The 27378-nt window shown below is 44.1% G+C and overlaps 1 protein-coding gene across 1 annotated transcript in view; it reads left to right on the forward strand.

Annotated features, from left to right (window-relative positions):
* The window catches only part of luzp1 (leucine zipper protein 1), a 45323-nt gene that overhangs the window by 16211 nt on the left and 1734 nt on the right, over positions 1–27378 (forward strand). The window contains exons 2-8 of the mRNA XM_084012700.1: positions 84–140; positions 12327–12662; positions 12793–15058; positions 15435–16030; positions 16128–16307; positions 22191–22464; positions 23126–27378. The exon at positions 23126–27378 is cut by the window's right edge and continues 1734 nt beyond it. Coding sequence (XP_083868826.1) covers positions 12531–12662; positions 12793–15058; positions 15435–16030; positions 16128–16307; positions 22191–22433 — 3417 coding nt within the window. The 5' untranslated portion in view covers positions 84–140; positions 12327–12530 and the 3' untranslated portion in view covers positions 22434–22464; positions 23126–27378. The remainder of the gene's footprint in view (positions 1–83; positions 141–12326; positions 12663–12792; positions 15059–15434; positions 16031–16127; positions 16308–22190; positions 22465–23125) is intronic.

The raw sequence follows: 27378 nt of genomic DNA on the forward strand, positions 1-27378 counted from the left end.
AAAGATGGCATGAGTGTCTTGATATTATGATGTGAGTCCACTTTTACTAACCTTATGCCTTGCTTGTGTGTTTTAATCCACAGGATGGAGACTTTGGGAAGAGTTTAACGTGCGGCAGAAAAAAGGATGCATCTAAAAATGTAAGTTATACCTCCCTTTGCTAGTTAATTTTAACCAGGTTTTGCAGTGAGTGATTGACATATAATAACATTTTACAGGTTACCTTAATGCAAGGTTTGCACAGTATCTAACTATGCTTCAGTCAACACAATTGTATTTTATGTCTCTCAAAGGAATAGTTATTAATTTTTGTCCTTGCAAGTGAGGTAAGAAGATTGATGCCACTCTCATGTCTGTGCGTTATTTATGGAGGTGATTAGCGTAGCTTAACATACAGACGGGAAACGGGGAGAACAGCATGTCTGGCATTTACCAAAGTGTAAGAATATGCCTACCAGCACCTATAAAGCTCACATGTTGTGTCTTGTTTGTTTTATACGCACAGAAAACAACAGTTTGCACTTATTTCCCCCACTACTTATGCACAGCGCATTTCCAGTTATAGTGTTGCAACGTTGATATGACGACAAGACTCCGGGAAGTCGCTGTGTTTGTTCGGAATAGTTACAGCACGTAACTCCCCCTAACCTCAAATTGCTGTTTTTAGGAGTATTTTTTCAGATAGCCAGACAAGATGTTTACGCATGCTTCCAGATGCAGGGGGAAAAAAGCTAAGCATTATGCTAAGCTAAGCTAATTAGTGTGTAGATGTTTTTATTAAACTTAGAAAGAAAGAGAGGAAAAAAGGTTGAACTGTCCTTTTATGTTAGTGACATTTAATGCTGTGGTGTAAAATGGGAAAGGGGACCAAATTGAAAAAGACTTATAGGCCTTCTAAAGCTTAGAGACAGCTTTAGTACGTAGTGTTTGCCAGTCACACAAAATTGATTCACAGCATCCATGACATTGTGAGTTTCTGTCCTCTGACTCCACTCCCTTCTCCCTCTTCCTTCACTCCTTCACCTCTCTGCTCGTTCCTCTCAATCTCCTCCTTTACTCACCTTTTTCCTCCCCTCCTCTCCCCCTCCCCCCTCCTCCCGCTCGCCTCTTCCGCCCCTCCTGCTCTTTGTGAGTCTGTTTCCCGTTGGGCACAAACGCCGGCGCCGCACTTCCTTCCCTTTTTGCCTGAAGTCACACAGGAGTGGCAAACATCCGTATATACCATACCGTATATATATTCTGTAACACATGGGTCAGTGCGCTCATATGCATAAACATCTGCTCTCAGGGACAGCAGCTGGTGTGTGTGTGTGTGTGTGTGTGTGTGTTTTATTAGGCCATGTTAGTCAGCAGAGACGGCACATGTGTCACTGTCTTGCCATGTCTACTTGACTGTCTGCTCACACAGTTTTAAGGTCAATATGTGGCCAAGGCGTGCTCTGTGCGTCTTCGCTGAGCCGAATTTACATGCTTTTATTATTCCGGATGCTAATTCACATCCTGCTCGAGTTGAATTCATCCTAAATAGTCCAGAACAAACAAAAGACCACGAAAAAGCAACAGTGGAACAGGAAATGGAGCTTCTCGTGTCAGTGTCCCGCTACTGACTGCACATCCCACTTGTAGGCTTCTCATAACCAGGAGCTTGATTAAAAGGGGACGTCAAAGTGCACATAATGCTGTTAATTATCATGCTAAAAGGAATAGTACGGCTTTCTGGGAAACACACTTATTCACTCTTCCCAAGAGTTGGAAGAAAATATATCTTCCCACACTGGAGGGGGAAACAATTTATCACTCTCTATTGACTTTATATTGTGTGATGGTACATCTTCGTCACTTTTGTCCGTCAGGAAACAAGAAGAAATGCCTAAAAGCTGCTGAAGGAACCCAGAACTAAGTTTTTATAAGCTGCCAAACTGAAAAACTGAGGATACAGACAATAAGACGTGTAGTATCAGCAGTAAGAATGGGAAAACCAGGAGACATTTAACCTCGCTTAGCATAAGCTTAAGACTGGAAGGCTATTTATCTATTTTATCTTTTGTTTGTTTTTGCTTTGTTTGTTCTTCTATTAATCTTTCCTTGTTGTACAAGATAAATCTCCTATGGTGCATTGTCCCTGTCTTGAAATAAAATACACTACAAATTACAAGCATGAGGAAACAGCACAGCCTGGCTTCGTCCAAAGTTCCTTTTTACACTTCAGTTTTTGTACTTTTACAAGATATAAAGTGTGAGTACATGTGCTTGAGAGCAGCTGGTGGGCAGAATGTTTTAGTGCGTGGGCTAGCAGTTCTCCTCTACCAAGCTACCCGCCTCCAGGCTGTAGCTTCATTAGAGTTGTATCCATCTTCTCACCGAACTCTCAGCAAGAAAGCAAATAAGCAGAATGTCACGTTGTGTAAATGTGCGAGAGTCTCAGTGATTTTTTAAAATCTGGGACATTTTATTGCGATTTTCTTTTGTTGATTTTGGCGGTGCACTTCCTATTCTCTGTGTTGACTGTTGCTCTTCATACTAACTGCCTACTTCTTGCTGGAAAACAAACACCGTCTCACTTCCTGCACATTAGAGGTAATTTCATAAGATATTTATATATATAACATACATTTACAGTCTAACTTCTGTGTTTACTTGCAGTAATAGGGCAATCTGTAATAACTGTATGGTTCAGTATCTCTCCTGTGATGTACAACTTCATCATCCGCTCTGTTGGTCTCCTCTGCCCTCCCTGCGTCCTTAAGCCAGTGCTGCATTCCTGCTGCAGTAATCCACTCTGGCAGCTACCTGCTCTGCATTCTGTGGAGTCACTCCCCTCATCTCTCTCTCTCCTCATTCTGTTTTTCTCTCTCTCCATCTTTGCTTACCTCGCTCTATTACATGCAGTTTGCTCTGCAGCTTTCCCATCGCTACCTCTCTCTCTCTCTCTCTCTCTCTTGCTCTCTGTTCTGTATCTTCCTCATCAGAGAGCCACTGAGGTCTCCATTCAGCCGCAGCAGGCAGCGAATGCCAAGGCTCAGGCTGATGAAGCCCTGCCAAGCTCTACCAACCAAGCTCTGTGTGTGTGTGTGTGTGTGTGTGTGTGTGTGTGTGTGTGTGTGTGTGTGTGTGTGTGTGTGTGTGTGTGTGTGTGTGTGTGTGTGTGTGTGTGTGTGTGTGTGTGTGTGTGTGTGTGTGGATGGGAAAGCCGTGAATGAGCAGGGTGTCGGTCGAGCGGCCAGGCAGAAGGTTGAAGCGCTGTATGTTAAGAGCTATTGATGTGTCTATGAATCGACAGTGTTTGGAGGCAGGTTTTTGCCGTCATCCAGAGGGAGCCGGCCTGGTTAAATCCCCAATCCATCATCACTGGACAGTTTGATGATCAGCTGTCACCGCTGCCTCTCTTAGCCACAATGGCAGGGACACGTACATGCAGCAGGAAGGCAAGCCATTGAGGATGAAGGGCAAGGGAAGGAAACGGGGGGGAATGCAGGCGTAGGGGGTGGGTTGGGGGGATATCTAGAGGTAGAGGTCACGTGAAAGTGTAATGCAATTCCAACAGCTAAAAGCAACAATATAGACAGACTGAAAGGTTGAATTCACATCAATATGCAGTAGGTTGAGAGAAAAGCATGTTTGTTGAGACATTCAGCTACTATATTCCACCAAAAACCAATCATGGGTTCTTTGACCTTCCACCACATTTCATTGTTGTTGTTTTTGTGACATTCAGTTAACTCTCAATCAAAGAGACAAGCCAGTGGGCGGCTATAGGGTGGAGGTAATGAATGAGTATGTCATTTTCTGTTTTTATCATTCTTTAGCTTTTGTCTGTCTGCCTCGCCTCATTCTTTCTCTGCCTGACTCATACTTATTCACACAGACACACAAGTGTCATCATGTTGTGATGTTTTCATGTTCTCTTATCGGTGTGAAACGGTGACACACACACACACACACACACACAGGCACTCCTTCCCCAGCAGCTCATCGTAGCACATGTGTGTGTGCACTCATTAAGGCATATAAAGTTTCTGCTGACGGCTGCTGACACCTGAGAGCGCTTCAACTGCCGTTAAGCATAGCTTTAAATTGGTAGCTGCTGCTGCTCCTGACAGAAAAAGTGGTGTAAATGGAAGAGTTTGGCTTCAGCAGAGATCTTTTGCACATTGCACACGCATAACATTGTCAGACTCACGATAGAAGATTTGAAAATACCATCAAAATGGATGCAGCAGAATAACGGATATTGCGTTGAGATGTTGACAGACCCTCTGTTTCTTTTTCTCTCTCTCACACTCTCTGATCACCCTGTCTAATCACAGCTCATATTAATGTCACAGTGTGGTCAGACATTAACGTCTCCTACTGGAGTCTTCCTGTCTATCACTTAACAACTGGGGCTTCCTGCGGTTTGGGTCCACACGATAGCAAATCACAAACACACACATTCACAAAACCCGGCAGAAGTCAATAAAGTTTACTGGCCTTTGACATCTTGCATTCAAGTCTGAATAAATCGGCTTGACAAATATTATATTGTTGGTTGTTTGTTTGTTTTGTGCACATGACTTTCATTCATTACTGACTGCACATGACTAAGTGGATTTATTTCACAAATTTTTCACTCCTTTTGTTAGAAAATGTTTTTTCTTCTTCAAAGTACTGATTATTTAGAATTCATTGCCCCTCCCATATTTGAGTAAACATGTGTGTCTTGTTACAAAAAACCACGTTGTTTAGCAACAAAACTCCATCCTCATTAACCACATTGTAGTCAGACTGATGCCGTCCAGCTCCGTTCGGTTTGGCTTTGCCGCAGAACAAAACAACACACAATCTGCTCTCCTAATCAGGGGCCTCTCTCCTGTTTGCCCTAGTGCCTTTTGCGAAATGTTTTTCATGTTTACAGTGTCAAGTGACCTCTGACCCCAAACACAGAGGGCAGCAGGCTGAGGGCCTGCTGGCGTAGAGTGGAGAGAGTTCACGGAAACATAACGGCGGGCCACACGGGACGTCAATCTGTGTGTTTACATCAAGTATTGCCAAATGTGTCTTTCTTTGAAGCTTATGAAGCCTCACATAAACTCAGAAAGTATTGCATGTAAATATCCTTTAAGTGTTATTTATAAACTACGGCAGTTAAGGAGGTTTTAGACATTTCGCAAGGAGACATTTTAGTAAGGGTCTGGGAATAGACACGATTTTGAGCTAATATGTATATGATTTGTTGACATGAAAATAATCTGCAACTATTTTAATGAAGTCTTTATTATTGAAGTTATTTTCAAGCAGAGATTCACCCCAAATACCCCTACTTCTAGCTTCTCAGTTGACCCTTCATTAAGTCCCGCATACATAATATTCATGCAGGGAGTGCAGTAGCTCTGATAGCTTGACGGAGCTTTTTGTATTTTAGATATAGAGGTTTTTATTGATAAATCAACACACTGATCAATAATGAAACAATCCAGATTGGATTGGATAGATTGGACACATAGACATTTCATCCGCCATGCCAATAACTTTCCACACTACAAATTATTACTTTTTTTGTCATTTTGGGAATTGTTTTGGATCATAAACAGGTTTATTTATTATTTGAATTCATATAGTTTATAGAATATATGTAATTATGTACAGAAATGATCATCCAAAAGATGTGAGTTAAACAGAGAGGTACTTGCTAGCATTGATATGTCGATCTGTTTTGTTGAGCATCCATCTGGTATGTGATATTCGTGTGTTTCTATCAGAACCAATTACATTTAAGTTGCTCCAGATCGCCTTGGCTGCAGATCTGCCCGAGGCCTACTTTGCGGGTACTGCTGCTGTTTTTTAGTAGAGCATCCAACATCCTTCGCCTTCTCTGCTTCTGGGTCGCAGCGACAGCGAACGTTGCATGTAATCCCGTGTCTAGTGCCGATGTCTGATCAAGAACACGCTTTAATTTACTGCCATGCCACCGAGATCAGGAGCTGAGCCGAGAAGCTCTTAGGACTTTGAGTTTTCTCTCTTCAAAGTTGCAGCCGCAATTGGGTCATACTCTGGAAAGCCAAAAATGTAGTGCATGTGTAGAACCACCACACTCTTGTATGACAGCTGACAGGTCAGTCACTGTAAGTCCTCTCGCTCTCCCTTTTCTTTCTGTCTCACCCTCTCTTCCTCCAGGCATTTCTTATCCCCCTACCCTTTCCCTCTCTCATCTTCTTCTCAACCCCCCTCGCATAAGCAAGGTGGTGGTTTTAATCCCCAGCAACATGACTTTTGATGTGAGGGGAGGGGAGGAGACGGCTAGAAAATGCCCTGGGTTACTGGGCAGAGACCGGAGATATGACTGTTACTTTCCAGCCACACTTTCAAAATAAAACCGACCAAGATGTTCACATAAATGTATGTTATAAGGACAACCTTAATCCTAAAGTTCACCTTTTGACCTCACTGGCCTAAGGGTGTCAAGTTTTATCTATTTTGGGGTATAGAAGTATTGTATTGTTGTTAAGATTTAAAATCCTGTTTAATGTTATTACCACATACATGTGTATGCTTTTATTGCATAAAAAAAGGGATTCTGCACCTGTCCCAAATTGGAGTTGGTTGTGCACATTATCCACCTTCTTTGCAAGTTAAAGGTGATACCATTATGTTAGAACATCCTAGGGACTTTTATTTTTAGCGGGGCCGCAACTAACAATTATTTTGAATCCAGACAACAACTTCCTTACCGTTTTTCTTCCTTCTCTCTGTTATTTTGGCTTTGTGACTCCCTGTGTTCAAAACCATAAAGAGCCACTGTTTCTCTTAAATTGCAAAATGAGTTCAGACTGTTAACAAATGACAGGAAATCCAAACTGAAATGAAGCTAAGTGTCCGTGCTGAGCATTTCCAGTCACTGGCAGCCGGGCTATGTAGGAAAGAACCTCAAGAGTAATGGAGCGAAACCGTGATGTATCAACTCAATTTTTTTATTTAGCTTTCACTCTATTTTTAAGAGGAGAAATAACTGTTGGAAGAAAAGAAAAGGGGAATTATGTTACTAAGGAATATCGTAACGTTGAGTGATGTTGCCGTGACGAAAAGAAAGCACCTGCTTTGCCATTACAGTGGAAGTGTGGTTAACTTCCATGTCCTCTTCCATACATAAATAGATTTTTTTCTACCCATTATGATTATTTGTTTTCCCATTTCGATACATATACTGTAAGTAGGCGTTTCCCCCAGGATCTTAAGGAAAAACCATAGTTCCTTATCCATTCTTCTGCCGAAATGCAACACTGCCTTTTCGTTTCTTTACCATTTTTCCAGAAGCGGGGCAAAACGGAGAAAAAAGGAACATGACAGCACAGGAAACGACAAACTGAACATTATGGGATGCCGGTTTTCTCTTTCTTGGAAAAAGGCAAAAATGCAGGCCAAGCATCAGGTCTCTCCACCATCTTGTGGCTTCCAGTGCTGCGCCAGCATCCAGTCGTTCCTACTCACACACACACACACACACACAAATATATAAACACACAAAGTATTTGTCACACATTCACATATGCAAACTGGCAATAACCCCGTATGTGAAGATGTGGTTGAGGCGTTTTGATTGGACTGAGGCCCTTTTATTAACTACCATTTATGAGGCAGAAGAGCTTCAAACCCATAAGTTTCAACGTAGAGAGAGAGAGAGGGAGGGAGCAATTTTTCCCTTTCCTTTTCTTTCTCTCTTTCATGGAGAGAACAGAATGTACTGAAGGCAACAGGCAGGCAGGAAGAGAGTGGCTAGAGCCCTAATGATATGGTGTATGATTGTAACCTTGGTGTGTGTGTGAGAGAGAGCGAGCATCGTGGATGAACCTCTTCCACAACACCATATGGACTTCCAGTTCTGTTTGGTGTTGTTGATCCAAGACCAAACGAAGCCCCTCTGGTTTTCTGTTTCCTTCCCCTCCTCTTGCATGCATCGCTGCCTGGCGCTCCCATTGCATCCTTATACATCCGTCAATACGCACCAGAAACACCTAGGTATGTCACTCACACACACTCCCATATTCACTTTTCGCAGACAAGACTACCCCAGTCTTTGCGACGAGTTTTAACGTGTGCAAACCTACGCCACCTACAGCAAATGGATGCAATAGTAGAACCAGCTCAGAACAGCAGAGGCAAGCATTGAAGTTTCTCCCAAGAGGCAAGGAACACTTGCACCTGCAGGGAATGAGTATTTTTGTAGCTTAAGCTTATGTGTTTTCTTTTTCCGGTTCCCCAGAAAATCTGCTGCAGTTACCAGCAACAAAACCCATCCATTTTACCTGTGAAATATAAAACCTAAACACCAATTGTAACGCTTCCTGAAGGTGGCACATTGCAGAAAATGTTCCACTCCTCACACGTCTACACTCTTGCTGCCGATAATCAGTCTCCCGCGCCCCACTTCTCGTAACAACGGCGCTAGGAATGCGAAAGGGCAAGCAGGAAACATCCTGTCCAGATTTCAGGAAGTGGAAGATGCAGAGCAGTTGGGTTTAACGCTGTTCTCCGTGTTATCTTTAATTGACATGGGGCTGCGAGTTTAGTCACAGACGCCGTAGCAACTAATGCTGCAAAGACAATCGCAGGAATGTGTTCAACGACATGTCTTTGAGTGAAGTGAAATCTGGACTAATGCTCAGAGCAGACCTTAAAATGTTAAACACTCCTCCTTAGAGAATACTCTCTGGGTCTGGGCTATGAAACACTGCCAATGCCCTGGTTAGGATTGGGCTTCTGCAGCGAGAAAGAGAGAGAGAGCCTGTTAGTGGCCTGGTTAACAGCAAACAAGGCAAAGTAATGGACTGGCATTGCCCTGGTTAGTTCGTCGTCACAAATATTTCTGTATAAAAGGGGTCAGGTCGTCTGCCTTGCAACTTCTACCCCCTCCAGGTTTTATTTAATTGTCAAACTACACGCAAAACAGGAGAATGAAGCTGTTCAATTTGAGTTCATATTAGTAGTCATAATAGTCCTCAGCGACTCCCCTCCCGCCATACTTCCTTCCCTCCGTCCCCTCCCTTCTCCACGTTTTCAAACCTGTTCCTGTTGGCCAAACAGCTTCACACCTTCTTGTTTTCCATGTCACAGTCTTGAAGATGAATAATAAATCAAAAGGAATGCATGAATATAAGGGCTCATACACATTTATCTACGTGGGTCATGGGAATAGAAGAAATCCATGGTGTAAGACTGAATGCGGCTGTCTAATGCTGATACCAACACCAGCATCGGAAATGCCTCTGATCCAATGCTGGATCTGGCATCAGTGAATATGTGAGTCTAGGCCACGATCCAATTGCTACTCGTTTGATTTAACCTGCTAGTATCGGATCAGAACTCTTCAAAAATGGCATCTCTACTGATCTACTGACTCACCCCTGCTTTTCCCTCTGCCGCCCCGCATCTCCTCATTTCTTCTCTCCTCCTCTCCATCTCACCCACCATGTGTCTTATTCCCTCCTCTTATCTTGTCCCGAATGTAGCTAATGAGGCCCCGGTCCCGATGTGAGTGAATCAGGTATGTTGATTGGTTTGGCAGAGGCGGGCCCTGGCCAGAGTCGCTTTGCACGCACCGCCGCCCCTTTTAAAGCGCCCACTTGGCTGTGCTGGTGTGCGTGTCTGAGAGAGATGGAGGGGAGAGATGAGGGAGGGAGGTAGAGAGCTGGCAAAGAAATAAAGGGAGAATGAAAGGAGAGGCAGGCAGTCTGCCAAGACAGGAGTAGCTGGACCTAGCGAAACACCATTATTAACCAGGACGAGGCTCAACCAGAGCTGTAGGGGCCCAAAACCCAACGCTAAGCTAACCAGAAATCTGTTAGGGGGGAAAATAAATGAACTGAACTTGAGGGATGTTTCGGGTTCAAGGGGGGTCAGAACAGTAGGACCACCATCTAGCTTTGGAGTCCAAGGAATCAACCGTCTCTCCTGAGGGCCATTATTTAAGTTATTCTCTTAACCTTTTCACTGGATCCATTTTTCCCTGAGCTGCATAGTGCTGTGTGAAGAGCTGTCACGAAGAATTAAACTGTAGCTATGTAAATCTTTTTTTTTTTTTTGCCAGTGAGCCTTCTCTGCTTTTAATGGATACATGGGAATTTTTCATCGTACTTTTACTCTGCTGGAACAGGATCAGTCGGGGCAGGTTTGGATCACAGCGACCACCTCAAGACAAGAGAGAAAAATTGGTCTACAACTCACTTAACAAGCCACAGCTGGGCAACACTATGCAACCCAAAATGACTTTATTGACTAAGGTGTTCTGGCATTCAATACGACAGCAAGGCTAGCAGTTTTCTCTCCCAACATTTTCCCCATTTGTCTTCTCCCCTGCTCCCTCTTCAGTCCATGTATTTCCTCAAGTCGTGTACTCCACTGAGAGGATTACCAAACCACTAGACCTCATGAAAGTAAAGAATAATTAAAATGCTACAGCTAAACGCTTTGAGTTCACATTGTGCTTTTTCTTAAAGTAATCGTTGCCATATTGACTTTCAAAGCTTACCGCCTTGGTTTGTGTTCAACAAGACATTTAATGAATTGTGGGGAGAGTGGTTTGGGCTTCTTACACCAAATGAAACGATAGCAAATATTTGAAGCTATGCTGGCGTAAACCATAATGGCAAGTTCTACCTTGTTGTATACCATGTACGAACATAGATAAAAAAAAGATTGAGTAAATTTACTGCATTGGTTGATGTTTTTACGGCAGTAGAACATGTTTAATGTAAAGGAAAGTTCCAGTAGTCTTTATATGTAGTGGTCTGTTTCATCAGAACGGCAATCTTTGAACATGGTACTGTGGACAAAGTGAAAGAGGAGACATGGAGCCGCTTGTCAGGGGGTCGATAAGTGATGATGTGTGCAGATGTTATGTCCTACCCCTCAGGTCGATTTTTCCCTTGCGGTCAGTGGGGGAAGCTTGCCAGATTGATGGGGGAAGGGGAGTAATAGGATTTAGGAAAGCACACTTACCTGAATCATGCATGAGACGAAAGCTTCAGCTGTTATGGAGCCCATGCTGACAGGCATGCTGCGCAGTGTGCTAATAATCTTTGTTCTCATCAAATATGCTGCATGCTGAGCCCACAGATGGATATTACCGCATTGTAATGCATATGTGTGTGTGTGTGTGTGTGTGATCCAACCCCTCATATAATTGTACTGATTACAAGGTAAAGGACAACACAGCTTCAGAATCCCCCATTTGTGATTATGGGATTTCGTCAAAGTCTGATCTTGTCTCTGTCACAGAGGGAAACACGTCTCTTTTGTCATCACACCCGTCCCATGTGATTGTTATTGTGAATGTTGCAGTGTTGTGACGGGCCCTGTGATGTAGTGGTTGCCATGGTGACGTCTGCGTATGTGATCAGTTGGGGGTATGTGAAGGAGGCCCGCGTTATTGAGATGTGCTGCTGTCAGCAGAAGCAGGCAGGCAAGCACAAATCGATGTCGGAGACAACAGCAGCAGGGGGACAAAGTGTGTGTGTGTGTGTGTGTGTGTGTGTGTGTGTGTGTGTGTGTGTGTGTGTGTGTGTGTGTGTGTGTGTGTGTGTGTGTGTGTGTGTGTGTGTGTGTGTGTGTGTGTGTGTGTGTGCGTGTGTGCGTGTGTGCGTGTGTGCGTGTGTGCGTGAGCCTGTGCAGGCCTGTTGAAACCCCCTATACTCCCACACACATGTAAGCAGTGCCGTCCTTATCTCCTTCAAAGCACAGGCAAGGTGAAATGCATGGTGGTTCAGTGTTAACAAAGGAAGGGAGGTGCAGTGTGTGTATTGTTATGTCCACTTCATGGATATTTGATTGTCATAATGACGAACGGGTCATTTGCCACATAACGCAATGTTTATTCTCATCAATGAAATAATGTCAGTGTCATATTTGTAATTATAAAATTGAGCTGGTTTGTTTCAGTATGTGGTGTGAGTGTGATTTAAGCGTTCACACGTTGGTGTTTGGCCTCTCTTAGTGTCGTCCTATGGTTTGTGTCACAGCAATTAGGTGGAAGTGTAAAATCCCACAGTATGCTGACCGTTTCTTTGTTAATTCCCTATCTGTGTTTTCCCCTATAAGTAAACAAGACGTTGCCAAGGAGACAGACACGCATGCAAAATGTCTCATCCATTATCTCACACTAGCTTTATCTGGAATCAACTCTTTTATTTTTTTGGTAAATAGCAAAATCAGACCATCAATACAGCAGCAAATAACCATTTGCACACCAGTGCAATCATTTTCCTCCCTTACTGGGCTACCATTTGAGAATGCAAATGCCTTTCATTGACAAATTAGGAATGACTGAGTGTTTTTTTCCTCTCTCCCTCCAACAGATGACAGATTCATCAGTGAAACACCACTCTGAGGGAACTTCAAAGTCTTAAAGCAGCAGCGACGGAGAGAAAAGACTATTTCCTCAAGAACCTAAAGGACTTGGTAACACTACCACACAAATGTGGACCTCCCAAAACATTGTCATCAAATAATCTTGACAACAAAAGAAATACAACAGATAAAACAGAAATCATTGTGTAGCCATGTCTGACCATAAAGACATGACACATCGCCACCTGCGGCACAAGCTACAGAGTCTCGGCCGAAGACTAGATGAACTGGAAGAAGCAACCACCAAGCTGCAGAAGTCTGAGGATGAGCTACTTGAACTGCAGGTCAGTACTGGTTGACTTCAGACAGTGTTTGTTTGTGTGTGTGCATATCAGAAGCAATGACTGGAAAGCAGTGGATAAGAAGTAAACGACATGAATAGATTAATGAATTATTGAACTCTCTGTTCTACAGGACAAAGTCATCCAGGGAGAAGGCAGCAACTCATCCTTGCTTTTGGATGTGGAGGACCTGAGGAAACGCCTCCTAAAGATTCAGGGTAAGGACGAGGAGGTGCGGAAGGCTGAGGATCTTTGCCGCACAGTCAGAGAGAAACTGGAAGAGGAGGAAAGCCTGACACAGGAGCTGAAGGCCGAGATTGAACGTCTACAACGGAGGATGGCAGAACTGGAGAAACTGGAAGAAGCTTTTGGGAAAAGTAAGTCTGACTGCAGCCAGCTCTGCCTAAGCCTCAATGAGGAAAAGAACTTAACCAAGAAGCTCTCGTCTGAGTTGGAAGCCCTCAAAGCACGTTTGAAGGAGCTGGAGGGGTCTGAGACAAAGCTGGAAAGGGCAGAGCAGGCTTTGGCTATGGAGTTTGAGAAACTCAAAGGATTCACCCAGACTTTTATGAACGAGCGTAAGAGGCTACTAGAGAAACAGAGGGAGGACGAGAAGATCATTCTGAAGCTGACAGAAAAATTGGAGCACCAGAAGAATCGCCTCGGCGTGTCGGCAGACACTGGTCGTGCAGATCTCATGAGGTCCCGAATTGAAGATGAGCTTTCATCCACAGGGCTCCTCACGAGTAGACTGGCTGGACGCAAGAAGAGCCTTGAGTACTTGAAGCTGGCTGATGACATCGGCCTTGTTAACAAATCGGAGAACGAGAAGAACAGCGGTCTCGATGGCTTGCAGGACGAGGACAACAAAGTAAAGGAGCTGACGCAGGAGGTAGAGAGGCTGAAAAACCGCCTCAAACAGCTGGAGATAGTGGAGGAGGATCTAAAGAATTCAGAGTCCAAAAATGGCGAACTTCACGAGAAGTACCAGATGGAACGAAACCGGGCTCGCCAACTGAACGAGCAGGTGGAACAGCTGAGGACGCAGCTGTGCGGAAAAGGTGGTCTTGGAAGAAATGGAACCAGCAGTGTCGACAAACACGGCAACGGAACCAACACCCCGGCTAAGGTCCTGGAGAACGGCAAAGCTGAGAATGAAGAGATCAGTGTGAAGGGAGGTTTCAGACAAGAGAAGCCCAAATATAGGAGTGCTGCAACTGTCTCGGAGCCGAGTTCCCCCAAACACAGGAACAGGGATCTCTCGCCTCAGCATAAGAAAGAGACCAAGCTGAGGAGCAAAGATCCTAGCCACTCAGAGGAGAGCTCGCCTAAACCTGTGAGGAGAGCCCTCAGTCCTGCGCACAAGACTAGAAGGACACCCAAAACCCCAGTTACTGCCATGACATCTGATAATGGATTAAGAGACGCAAGACGAGGAACTGAGGAAAAGACTCGAGGAGCCACTCCCTGCTCTCTGAACACATCCTCTAGTGATAGTAAGAAGGCGTCTGTTCTTAGTCGCTACCCGCCAGCAGCTAATGACCAGAAGCCACTGAGGGCAGCTCACAAACAGACGGATGGGGAGAGTAAAAAGAGCAGAATAGAAAAGTTTTCAAAATTGTATGTAGGTAGTGATAGTGAATCAAACAACTCGGATGTAGTGCCTGACAGCTCCAGTAACGTCAACAGTGCTTTAGAGAAGGACACAGCGTCTGCCTCGGATCAGGAATCAACAGACCAGGTTCAGGAATCTGTCTCTGTGTCCGTCGCCCCCACCTTGTCCAAAGCCAATGGAGCCTACACAGCCTACCGATCAAACATCACTCCACTGTTGCCCAACGACCAGGGATCAGAGGGCCATTCATCTGCCTCCGAAACAGAATCCACCGGTTCAAGGCCCTCTGAACCAGAGCCCGTCACTGAGACGACTCCAACAACCGTAAGCAGTAGGCCTGCAACCTCCAGATATCCTAGATACTCCCATGTCCATGACTCCCATTCAGAGGGTTCTTCTTCGAGGAGCTCGTTTGATGAGGAGCTCCACAACAGAACACTGTTAGCCGAGGGAGGCCCCCAGGGGCCCACGCACACCGCGTCAGGGATAGAGATCCAGCGAGTGTGCAGCCCACGTGAGGCTCTGAGGTCCAAAGCGGTCATTAAGCCTGCGATCGTGGAGATCGACAGGAAGGAAGTGATGATGTCAGATCCTTTGTCTACGAATGGCAAACCCAAAATCTCCACCAAACCCATCGTGAGCACCGCGAGTAAAATGACCAGTAGTATAACAATTTACCCCAATGACCCTAGCTCTTCTAGGACCAGCAGTCGCAGCAGCAGCGTGTCCAGTGAACCCATGCCGTTCAAAGAACGCCACACCTCCACCAGTAACATCCTCATTGGTAAGTACTTGGTATAAAGGATGGTAGTCATGTTTTAATGGTACAGGCGCTATGATGATACGATTTGATTCAAATTACAACCTGATTACAACATGAGCAGTCAGCATGCTAACATGCTCACAGAGAGAATGCTAACAGTGTTCACCATAAGATTAGCATGTTATTATACTAACATTTAATTGCTAGCCACAGGAGCACTGAGCACACAGTACAGCAAGGGCTGATGGAAATGTCATTCATTTTGCAGGTTTTGGGTTAAGTACTAGACAGACTAGACTAGGCACCTACATTGCCATCCATAAAGACAAGCTGCTGCATTACTGTCTTGTCACTTACTGTCAGCATGTTGCATCTAATAATTTCACTTATTTTCCAGGCCCCAACAGTGAGCACCATGGCAGCATCTCCATCCCGTATGAGATCTCCATTCCCAAAAGTGAAATCACGCTGCGGTCATGCCAGGACCAGGACTGCGGGGTTGATGAACACGGCGATTCCTCATCGAGGTCCAAACACCACACCAACACTTCCAGAGTGGAGACCACCACCAGCCACCTGTGCTGCCAGCGCAGCAACTATAGCCTCCAGTCTCCAGACGCCACCTCCACCGACTTCAATGATACCGAGTCGGGCTTCGAGAGCAGCAGCAGCAGCAGCACCACCACGGTCACCAGCTGGAGACAGCAGAGACAAGGTCAGCACTCCCAAGAAGACAGTTTACCAGACTTGAAGAACGTGACCGTGAGAAGCACCTGGAAGAACCGGCCCGCTGCGTCAGTGGATGAGACCGGCCGGGGAAGAGGAGGTGCAAGGACGATGGCTGATGGCGGGTCGGAGGACGAAGGAGAAGCCGCGACAACATGGAGGGCTTACCGGGCAACCACCTTCGATACTGAAGAATCGATGAACAGCGGAACAGGAGCTGGTGGGAATGCCGAGGCACAGAAAGGAGCCAAGCCGTCCCCGGCAGAGGTAAGATAATGACGAATGAGTACATTCTTTACACAGACGTAATAATAAATTGGAGGATAGGAACTACTTTATAGCTTTGTTTTGCTCCCTGTCCCAGGTGTACATGCGTAGGATCAACAGTGTGGTCACTAACGCCAGAGAAGTCGAGGAACCAGCGCTTCGCAGAGGCAAACGCTCACAGTCTCCCATTACGGAAGCAAGAGGCGGAGGGAAGACCATACCGCACGCACCTGTTACCTCTCAATCCTGGGGCCGATCCTACACCCAACAACCACAGGTAGGACGACTAACGTCACGGTTTTACACTTTTATGCTCTCATAAGTTGATGTTCTATTCAAATGATACAGATAGAAATGGTTTGGCAAAATGTGGCTGGTAATTTTTCGTGGTTTTTAGTATTTTGACAAAATGGAAGGACAACTCACTTAAAGAAACTAAATCACAGTTCCTCCTCGTTCATCCCTTCGTGGAAACTTGGTGCTTGTGTCTGCTTTACATTTCTCCAGCCTTTATGGCTTTATACAAAGATGTGGCTGCACAATTACTGCATTATGTGGCTTTCTAAAATACCCTGCATTGCTACGCAGGTGAAGCATTATTCGTACCACTCTGCAAATAGTTTTGTCTTGCAGATAAAAGTCCAGAAAGTACAACCGCAGCGCTGAGCTCCTGGTGTGTCCACTTTGCATGAGAGCTCAGCTTGTACTTTTCCCTGACGCCAGGCTCGACGACTTCAAGCTTAGCACAGCATTTCTGTAGGCCCCACTCCTGCTGCCCCAGTAAGCACAAAGAGAAAAAGGGTGGGACAAAAAAAGAGGGAGGATGGAAATGAAAAAGACCTCAACAGGGGGAAAAGAAGGTTAGGAAAACCTCAAGGAGAAGAAAATAGCTTTCTTGTATTTAAATGTGCCACCACAGTCTGTGCCACTGCCAGGCAGCATTGCTATTCTACGCAAACATTTCTGAAAATAACAGTTGGAGTACTCCACTTAGTACTGTAGTAGTAATGTACTGGATTAATGTGTGTGCTTCTTTCAGAGTTTATATTTTTGGATTAAGTTATTATCTGCAATTAGTTCTCAATATTTTGGTTTTCTTTTCATCTATTATCGGAAAACGTTAACCACTGTAAGCAAGACCTGCCATATCAATATATAACACTTAATACTGATTGTGGAGCTGCATTATAAACAACAAATTTCTGTGCAGAAAGGCAGATTGATTTTAACATGTAAGATCGTGTGCAACGATACAATTTAATGAATGGAGTGTGAGAGTGTATCCAAGTCATCAAGAAGATGAGGTGCAAACTACTAATGGGCTACAGTATTAACTCAGTTGTCTATTTGTATATAATTTATCGTCAAATGTCTGTAGCACTGCTTACAGAGTGCGATCCGTGGCTATTATAACATGTCAGTCTGTCAGTTTGACAAACTATGCTGGACAAGAGGCCTTTGGGTAAAATGTCTGTGTTTCCCTTAAAAATAAACTGGATGTTTCCAAGGAGACAGACACACACATGTGAAGTGTCTGCTGTCTCATCCATCATCTTTGCTCACATTTCCTCTATTTGGAGTTGAACTGTTTTCGTCTCATACGTATAACACCACACACTTGCTGTATAAGATAATCCCACAGAGATTTCTTCAGAATTATTTTTTTAATTCATTCAATATACAATGCATGACAACTAGATGTTTTTGTAGCTCTATTCTTCTTATAGAAGTAGTGCAGTCCTTGACCAGGTCAGGACTTAAGGAGGTAACAGGGCTGTGGTTGTGTTCTAGGCCAAACTCATGCGGTGCTGTTAGGGATTTATTGTTGTGGCTGGATTCAGCTTGATGGGTTCTCTTCCTCTTGATAACTTTCACTAGGGCTGAGTATCAACTCTTTTTTTGACACACGTCAAAATGTGTCAAATATCAAGTGCCAAACAGCTAACACTGAGTGTCTGGTGAAGATCAGAATGACTTGCTCTTTGATCAAAAATATTTATCAATTTAAATCAATACTTCTAGCAAAGTTGCGTGACTTGTGGAGGAAGTCCCTCTGCTCTGAACCTTTTCCCCTCCCTCTTATTTCCCTCATTGAAACACTGACACCCCCATGCTCACCTAATGTGATTTGTCATCCAAGACCTGACATGAACAAAGTGGCTTCAAGTCATGTATTGGAGAAGCTCTGTCAGGGTCAGTGCTCACATTACTTCTACTGAATGGCCTTGAACCCAGTTTCATATCAGGATGGCGACCACATCACTCACCCTTCATACCCTGTGTTATCCTAAAGCCCCGAGTCCCTGTCACGTCTCTAATGTGGCAAAGTGACCTGATGATGAACTGCCTCTCTTGTTGTCACTCCTTCAGTTTATTTTTGTCATTTGTGCACTTCGTTATGGGAATTTCCCGAACCCACTGAGTGACTCTACAGTAAAACCTTGTTCATCCTGATCCTTGATGCACAAATTGCTCATTCCATTTGGATAGCAATTATCATCAAAAATTGCTACAGTGCAAAAAAAACATACTTCAATTCATAATTGGGCTTTGAAGCATGTCTTGGAGTACGGCCGATCATCTTTGGTTTGGATTTTCAGAACATTTCAGTGGTCTGAACAGCGTCCATTCCCAAGAGGTTTGGATAAATACAGCTGTACTTAGTACAGTGGGAGGTTGGGATTAGTTTGTGATTGCAGTGTCAAAGGTTGATAGAAGAGGTTTGTGTTATTACAAGTTTGTAGACGGAGGCACATGGGTTGATGGAAGTGGAATGTGGCTAGTCATTATTAACTGACTTCCCATTGATTCATTTTTTTCAGCACTATTTTGGCTAAAGCTTGATCCATTAAAGTTGCAGTGTGCACGTAGCAGTGTATATATAGTTAATATGGTGTTATTGTTTTACATTAAGGTCACCTTCTTTCAACATAAAAATGTTGGATGAAGCGTGCATCTTTGCTGAAGATTAAAATCGATTTCCTATATGATCTACATTTCTTTTTTAACCATTCATTTCAAAGGATTCCCAGTGATGAGAGTAGAGCAGACAGAAAATCAGCAATCAATAAATACTCATAAATAATTAAGGAGGAGAAAACATTCCCAATTCCTTTAAGCACCATGGAGCAACCTGGGGAAACTGATACACTGACATATTGATTAGCTTCCTTATATAATGTATTCAAACCTCTGTGGGACAGAGAATCGCATCTTTTCATCTATGAAAGGTCGTGGTTGTTATCGTTAACTGAGTCCGTGGCTGATGTTTAACCTTAACTGTCGCTCCTGGTTTGTCCAACCCGGAGTTTACAGTGCAAGGTTCTTTTCTAAATATATTGGCTTGGCTCTATGGATGGCAGTGTCAGCCTGTTGGTTCACCACATTGGTCCAGAACGAAATATTACAGCAGCTGATGCCATGACATTGTCTGCAGACGTTCATGGCGTCCAGGGGATGAAGCCTACTGACTTTGTTGATCCCCTTAATGTTTCTATAGCACCACCATGACATTTATATGTATGTTTTTTAGTGAAATCGCTTGACAACCATTGGATGAATTGGCACAACATCTTGTACAGGCATTTCCCCAGACATTGCATTCTCATTCTCCTGGCGTTACCTCTAGCGCCACCATACAGGACTTGGTCCAAAACACACTTGAATATGAATAAACCTAACGGCTCAGTGTTAAAACGAGTGCTTGCTTTCTGTAGCAGTCACTCCACACCTCGGAGGACAGAACAGATCCGTATTGTAGTCGTTCCTCCCCGCTGTAGCGGTAGGAAACCTCAGCCTGTACATGAATGAACTGTGAACTTATGTTTGGCTGAGGACAGCGGGGCCGATACGGCCGATGAGCGAGAATCCACAACATCCTTTTGTTGAGTCAAAAACCAGTGGCAGCAAGGTAAAGGATGGGATTAGGGGCTGCTCTACGATTCACCGTTCGCCTGATGTGACCCATGCAGAAAAAGCTCTCTGGAATAACAGTCTGTGCAGCAGCTGAAGTCGATCCGTGTGATGTTTCCAGTAGTGGAGCATCAGACAGTGAACAAATGTCCCATGAAAAGCAATAAAAGAATGGTATTTTGTAAATCATATCCAATCAACAGATCATCACCTTGGAGAAACAAACACATTTTTTTTTACTTTTTCTGAAACATTTCACCTCGAGTGTCAAGAGTGTTGTCTTGCTGGAGAGGTGATTTAAGAGTTTGGGTTGGCAAGGCAACACCATTCCTTACAATTGGGCGAGAGACCAAAGGCAGACAGATTTAAAGTAGGGACGTAATTTCTTCTGCAGAAGCTCTGACACACTACTTGTGTTATTTCCTAAATTGTATTCGGTATTAGAGAGCAAAGACTTCCCAGTGTTTTAAAATGAACTCTTGGAAGCTGTATCGATAATTCTTAAATGAAGAGCCTCCTTTTCTCTTGAAATGATGTTGATGCAGAAAGCTTAAAACATCTGAAAGGAGTAATTTGACGTTTTGGATAATGCGTTTATCTGCTTTTTTCCCTAGAATGAGATGAGAAGATTGATGTCACTCATATGTTTCTATGGGAAATGTGATCTTTAGCCTGTTAGCTTCGTTTAGCGTAGCATAAAGACTGGCAAAGGAATACACACAAGTTTTTTTTACACTTTGTTTATTCTTGGTGATATAACATGTAAAAAACTATTGCTGTTTTTAATTTTGTTTTTTTGTGTAGCATAAATGCTACACAAGGCTGTTTTTCCCTGTTTCCAGTTTTTATGCTAAGCTAACCTGCTGCTGGCTCCAACTACATCCTAACTTTGCAGATATGAGAGTGCTGTCCATCTTCTTATTCAGGGAGAGAAAGCACATTTCTCAAAAATGTAACAACTATTCCTTTTAAGATGGTCATGCTGTGCTGCCAGACAAGATTTAGTGTTTCTGATTATAACAGCCTATAAAAGTGGGTTTTCCAAGCTGAAGGCATTCTGGTGTGATCTGGAGCAGGTCTGTGATGACAGCCGCTGCTGTGGCACATCAACTTACTTAACAGCTTTTATTACAGGCTGACGTTGCTCTTACCCAAATATTTTCTTAAATTAACTTTGGGCCACAAAAAAAAGATTCTTCATTGGCACACACACAGAAGTTACTAATTTTCCTTCAACTGAAGCCACACCTTCTTTTTTTTTAAAGCATTACCCGTATTGTCCTTTTCAAGCTTTTTCTTTTAACTTTCTGTAACGCCAGATCTTATTGTTGTGTATTTTTATTCTATTCTATTTATTTGCTGTGCTATTTTAAGTCCATTACCGTGTGTTAAAGAATGCACAAGCCTCCTGTCGAGTGTAGGAGGAACCGTGGAAGTGCATTACATGGCATCCTCGTGAAAGACCCTGGTCTTGCAGCAGTTGCTTACCATAGAAGGAGAATATGCCACTCTGCCGTTTCCTCCCCTCGGTGACTGGAGCAGGAAGTGACCACACTGCACACGCCTACTTGGCAGGGTTCGCTGGTGACTGATTTCCTGTCTGTTACCCCTGGAGACTGAGAAAGGCAGTCCAGCAGGGCTCCATTAAAGCCAATTAGCGAGAATGCATTCTAAAACTGAATCAGAAGCCAACTCCAACCCACCAAATGTCACTAATTATGGTGCTTTTTTAAAGCTAAAATTACAGGAGCGGGGTGCTGTTTCTGTGTGCTTTAGGAACTGCATCGTCATCTAACTCTCGCTTTCTTAGAGCAGGGTTACTGAGGTTATGAGAGGGGACGTGCCGCTGTAGCCACCACAGACTAGTAACGCGGGGTTTGTTTTCTAGTCAGCCCACCAAATTATAAATCTCTCAGCTTGGGGTATGTTTGGGGTTTTTGGTTGGGGATTTTTCCCCTGGCAGCAGTCCACATGGCAGTCTTTCCTTGTCACACACCAGTTAACATAAGCAGCATGTATTTAATGCCCACATAATACAAAAGTCCAAACATGGCCCCAAACCACCCAAACAAAATGCCCAGAGCTCCTAACACAACTCCAGAATATGGGATTAAATGAACTGAGCTCTGTTGTAGTGTTTGTTTCTGGCCATGCCAATGCCAAACCAATCATTGTATTAAACTTGCTGCAGATGCCATTTCAGTCCGTGAACAAGACTTTGCCTTATCAAGTTTTCTAACCTTTCCAGGCTGCTGAGAGTGCAGAGCCCAGTCCGAACCCGAGCCACAGTCCAGCCACGTGGAGGCGGCAGCTACCCAGCAGCGACTCTCTCCACATGGGGAGCTCTTATGACCGGGCGCCCAAGACAGCAGGGGCCTCCCCCAGAGGGGATCCGTGGTCCAGTCGGGGTCAAGGGTCAGGGCCCAGAGCCGAAGGGAGGAGCGGACCGGGGAACAGACAATGGAGCCATCGTCAGTCTGAGCATCATTAGACTGAGAAGGACTTCTACAGCAAGAGGACAGGTAGGAGAGGACAGGGTCTTTTCTTTTGACTTCTCCTTAATTAAAATAAACTGATGTTACATCTCATCAAAGTGCAGTATGAAGCTGATCAGACACTGCTGTAGCATGTTTTTACTGCACAATGGGCGCAGCAGTGCAGTGGTGTAATGAGTCACTAATCCTGCAAGCAAGCGTGAGAAATACTGTATTGTTCATAATTCTAAATATTTTCCTGATTCCTCAGCAGTTTCATTGGAAGAACAATGTAATTTAGCATTAATTAGGAGACATTTAGTTATTTTTTCTTGAAAGAAAAGCTCCATTTGAACCCAAATTTATATTCATGCATTTTTAATTTCTTTCCAGAAGTTTTATTCTTCATACATGTTGACTTGCATACGAACATGTTCCACATTTTGACTGGTGCAGCTGATCAGTTGTGCACTGAGCAAAACACTGTCTGAGTTCTTCTGGAAATTAATTTCATTGGAAGTATACCAATTGGACAGTGTCTCTACTTTCCCCATAATTAGTACCATATTACCTTGTTCTTTCTGGCAAACTTTCTGGGAAATTATTTGGAAAATTACGGACCAATCATATGTCCAAAGAAGATAAATAGTTATGTTAAAATATGAAGGATTAAGTAAGATCTTTCCCTTTCATTTTCCTTTCTTAACAGCACTCCATTAAGCTCTCCATGGCACAAGGAGGGCCAAGCTTCAGTCTCCCATCAACTAATGGCTTCCCCCATCTCCAAAAGTCAACATCTACAGCTTTTAGAGCAAAGAAAAGAAAAACAGCAGTTGTAGTCGTATTGTACAACAAACCACACATCTTTACTCTGACCCTGAGTGTGCTCTGAAACGTGAACAGCTCTTCCTATCCGGAACTTTCTCTGTCCCAAAAGAGGCATAAATGGAAAGACAGTGCCTGTACAGTGTTTTGGGGGGGTCGCCTCACCAGCCCGTGTATCCTCTTCTGCTCCTTGTGTTGGATGTATTATAGTGTAATCCCGAAAACTTGACAAGGGAGAGGCTGGCATGCTGGGGACGGCTGGGGATTTTCCTGTGTGCCAGAGAGGGTTTTAAAGAGAGTTAGAGGAAGAAGGACTCGTTGCGAATGCCTTTCTCAGAGGACCATTACAGTGACCTCAATGGAACTGGATATATATATTGCTTCTGCATCAGAATTTCAACCGTCCTCCATCACTGAAAGCAACCCGATCTCCAATCAACAGCAGCACAACATTTGAGATCATCTCACAGGGCTGGATATTCATGCAGAATTCTTCACAAACTAAGGGATCGTTACCTTTTCTTTAATGTGACCAAAAACAGGAAGCGAATTACCATCTTTGCTCACTCGTACCATGATATCTACTTTGTCTTGCATATTTGCTTTGAAGGCCATATGTGATTTTTTTTATTATTTTTTTTTTTCACACGTAAATTCACTAAACACATGCACATTCTTTTTGACTTTTGGATTCTTTTTTTTTAACCTATTTAGTCAATTTGTGGCTGGAAGCCTCAAACTGGATTTCATTTGGGTCCTTAGATGTTGAGCGAACATTTGCATGCTTCGAAGTAAAACATGAAGAGCACTTGAAAGGTTGTTACTCAGCATGCACTCTGCTTAAAGGATTGCTGGTTGGCTGCATTTAAGGAGCACATACACATTTTTGACAGGCCGGGACCTTATTTCTGCTTCTCGCCGTTTCCACCAGTTATTTAGATTTTTTTTGTAATTCGCTTCCTGTTCTGCATTATCCTTTCCCTTTCTGCTCAACCATATCAAGAAATAAAATCATAGTTTGCACGCAATGAAATGCAATGCACATGTAGGGGTAAAAAAAAGAATAATCGGGGGTGGGGGTGGGCGAGGGTGGTATTGTTTATAACCTCAAACCATGCTACAATTTCCATGGTGCTTTATTTTACAGCTGTTGCAATTGTCTTCATTCATGTATTTTGAGAGAGCCATATCAAAATGGAGTTACTGTTTTAAGTGAACATTGGACTTTGGATTACCAGCAAACCTGGCCTGGCAGGGCGGCCATATTTTTTTATTTTCCAGTGCTGCTGTAAATACTCTGTACATGCCAGCCAGTCATGGGAAGACACGAGACTGCTAACCGCAAGGAACTGACAGCTCAGCTTGTACGCGACCGGGTTCGCCGTGCGAATCGTCCCAGCTTATCTCCATTTTCGTATTTCTAGAGGTGTGTTATTTTGTTACATCATCAAATATAAACATGTTGGAGCGATCTGTCATAGGAGCATGTCACTGTTACAACGGGGGTGCCATAGAAACCAATATAGTAGTGGCCAGTAAGTGAAATAAGGTTATTTTTCATTGAAGTAAATGGTGCATATCAATGAATGTTTTAACAGGCTCCTGTTGGACTGTAGATCTGACACGCAACATTTATTGCTGGACGCCAGGCGATGTAAACTAAATGTATGAATGTTGCCCTAGAATGCAGCTGATAATGCCCCAGTCCAACGCAACTGCACTGTTTAGCTGACAGGACCATGTACCCGTAACTGTGACAACTTGGGACGCATGAAATCTGTTGAAGGACTTTTAAAGCTCCATCTGGTTCCTCTGCTGTTGTGGATTTCAATGCTGTGCGGAGTCGGACCCTGCTGGGGATGGCCTGTTTCAGAGTCGGTGCATTTTTTTTCAGTTCTCTTGTGTTTTACCAGCTGCCGCCTAGCTGTTATATTTATTAGTCTCCATACTTTTATTGTAAAGAGGTCTGCCACCCGATGGCAGGAGCACCAGTCTGTCGCAGCTTTGTCATTTACTGTTTATGCAAGTAGGAGAGTTTAATGCAATCCGTAAACTGTCCATGCGACATCTGCAACCGTGTTAGTCATTACCCTCATACAGATCAGTGATGATGCCGAGCTTTTCCATTCAGAATGCACATTTCCATTACTTTTACTCTGTGCTAGAAATATCAACCGTATGTTCATCTGTGCCTTGAGATACAGTAGGAGAGATGGGTTCAGACTTGCACCATAGTCTTTCTCTTGCTGTGCATATACATGACAAGCAATACTGATTGTGAGGTTCAGGGTTTTTTTTGTTTGTTTATTTCATCTATTTTTTCTTTTAGAGGATTGTTGGAACATCATACATTGTATGGAACATCGTAAAATAACATCGTATTTTAGTTTAAGCTTAGAGGATCTCTGGGGGAACTCCTCCCTGAGAAATGTCAGAGCAAGGTTCCCCTGAGAAAAAGCTGGCTTTTTTTTTTTTTCCAACCCAACTTCAAAGTACCCCTTTAAAGAATATAGACCGCACCGCCCAGAAAGCTTTGACCTTTGGATTTGTCTGTCAGAGTCGCAGGGTGCAGCGCAGCCTCAGATTGCCATGTGGCCTCTTCATGGCCGCTGCTGGCTTTATGATGGATACTGTTCAGAGCTCCTAGTGCACATGCCAAGACTGGATGATCATATAGTCTTTCTCTGTTGCTCGTACCACTCTTCTCATTTACCAAGAGGGGATGCCATCTTTACCCCAATCTCTCATCTTCTCAACCAGTTTTCCTTTTAGTATTATAGAGAAATCAAGTGTCCCTCCCGCTTTCCTCCCTCCTCTTGTCATCGACATCTTCCTGGGATTCTCATTTCCTAAAAGGAAAGCCTCGACCTAAACAGCGGTGATATGTGTTGTTGTTTTATAGAAGGCCGGGGGCTCATCACCAGATTGTGATGGGCAGCTCCCCGGGTAGCTGAAAGGTCAAAGTTCAGGGGTGCGTCTAATCCTGTCTCTGTGTCTTGACTCAGGGATTCTAAATACAGGAGAGAGGAAGACCGACGGCTTGGCAGTGATGTCCGCTTTTAGGGGTAATTAAAATAAGACCGAGGTATCGCATGTCCGGTTCTGCTCACGCTGCCAGAGACACACGTGGTGTGGTCGTCCGTCGCTGCGTCTTGTTATTAATATGTCAGTGCGGGCTCTCGTTTTAAAGCCGGACATGTGAACTGGTGTGTTGTAAGCTGCTGCGGATCCCCGAGTAAGGAGGCGCTGACTGACAAATGTGCACGTGTGTTGGTCAGAGTTGGCTTTTTTTTTGGCGCTGACATCACTGTGGGCGAGGATTACTGAATATAGCAACTTGGTGATGCAAGTGCTAACACGAATGCCCTCCTGAATCTTTATCCTGCCTTACGTCCCCCACGCGCCACCTGTTTCCCTCCGCCTAGTAAGTTAGTCTCGCGTGCAGACTATCCAACAGTTTGCATACTGTGCAACATCAATATTTATTTCTCTTTCAATTTCCTTCATTCTCCAACATTTCTTACCTTCTGCTCTTAAATCTGCCTCCCGCCCCTGAAGAGATTTGAACCCGGGAAGAGCCCAGCTGTCGGAAAGCCCAGCTGTAGGTTTTATGACACGTCGGAGGGTCTCCCTCCTGGAGACCAGCTTCAAAGAAAGCAGGGCTTTTTAAAGGGCAACGTCGAAACTCCATCCTCCGCTGAGCGTGATGCCGTTCTTCCTTACAAGGCCCCGAAGTACACTCACACCCGACTCTACACCCGACTCCGTCCTCTGACATGTAGCTGGATGAGGAACACCACGTCAAGCTTTCACCTATATGCGTTTTGTCGCCATTCACATGTAATCGGTCTTATTCGTTGCTTCTGTATAGTGTTGACACAGTGGGACGTATTGATTGGTCATCTGGGATGCAAGTGAAGACTTTACGGGTTTCAGGACTCCTACGGCTTTTGCGGTACCGTAAAGAAACAGGTTTTGTCGGCTCCTCTCCTCCCTGAATGATTGCAGTCTTAAAGAGTATTTTTTGAATGAGAGAATCGGTGTGATTGAGCAGGATATGTAGGACATGGCTGCAAATGCAAAAGGACAAGAGGTGGCTGCTTCTCTGCTCAAATAGCGACTAAAGAGTTAACAGAA

Source organism: Eutrigla gurnardus (genome assembly GCF_963514095.1).
Source record: "Eutrigla gurnardus genome assembly, chromosome: 7".
In the NCBI taxonomy this organism is placed as follows: domain Eukaryota; kingdom Metazoa; phylum Chordata; class Actinopteri; order Perciformes; family Triglidae; genus Eutrigla; species Eutrigla gurnardus.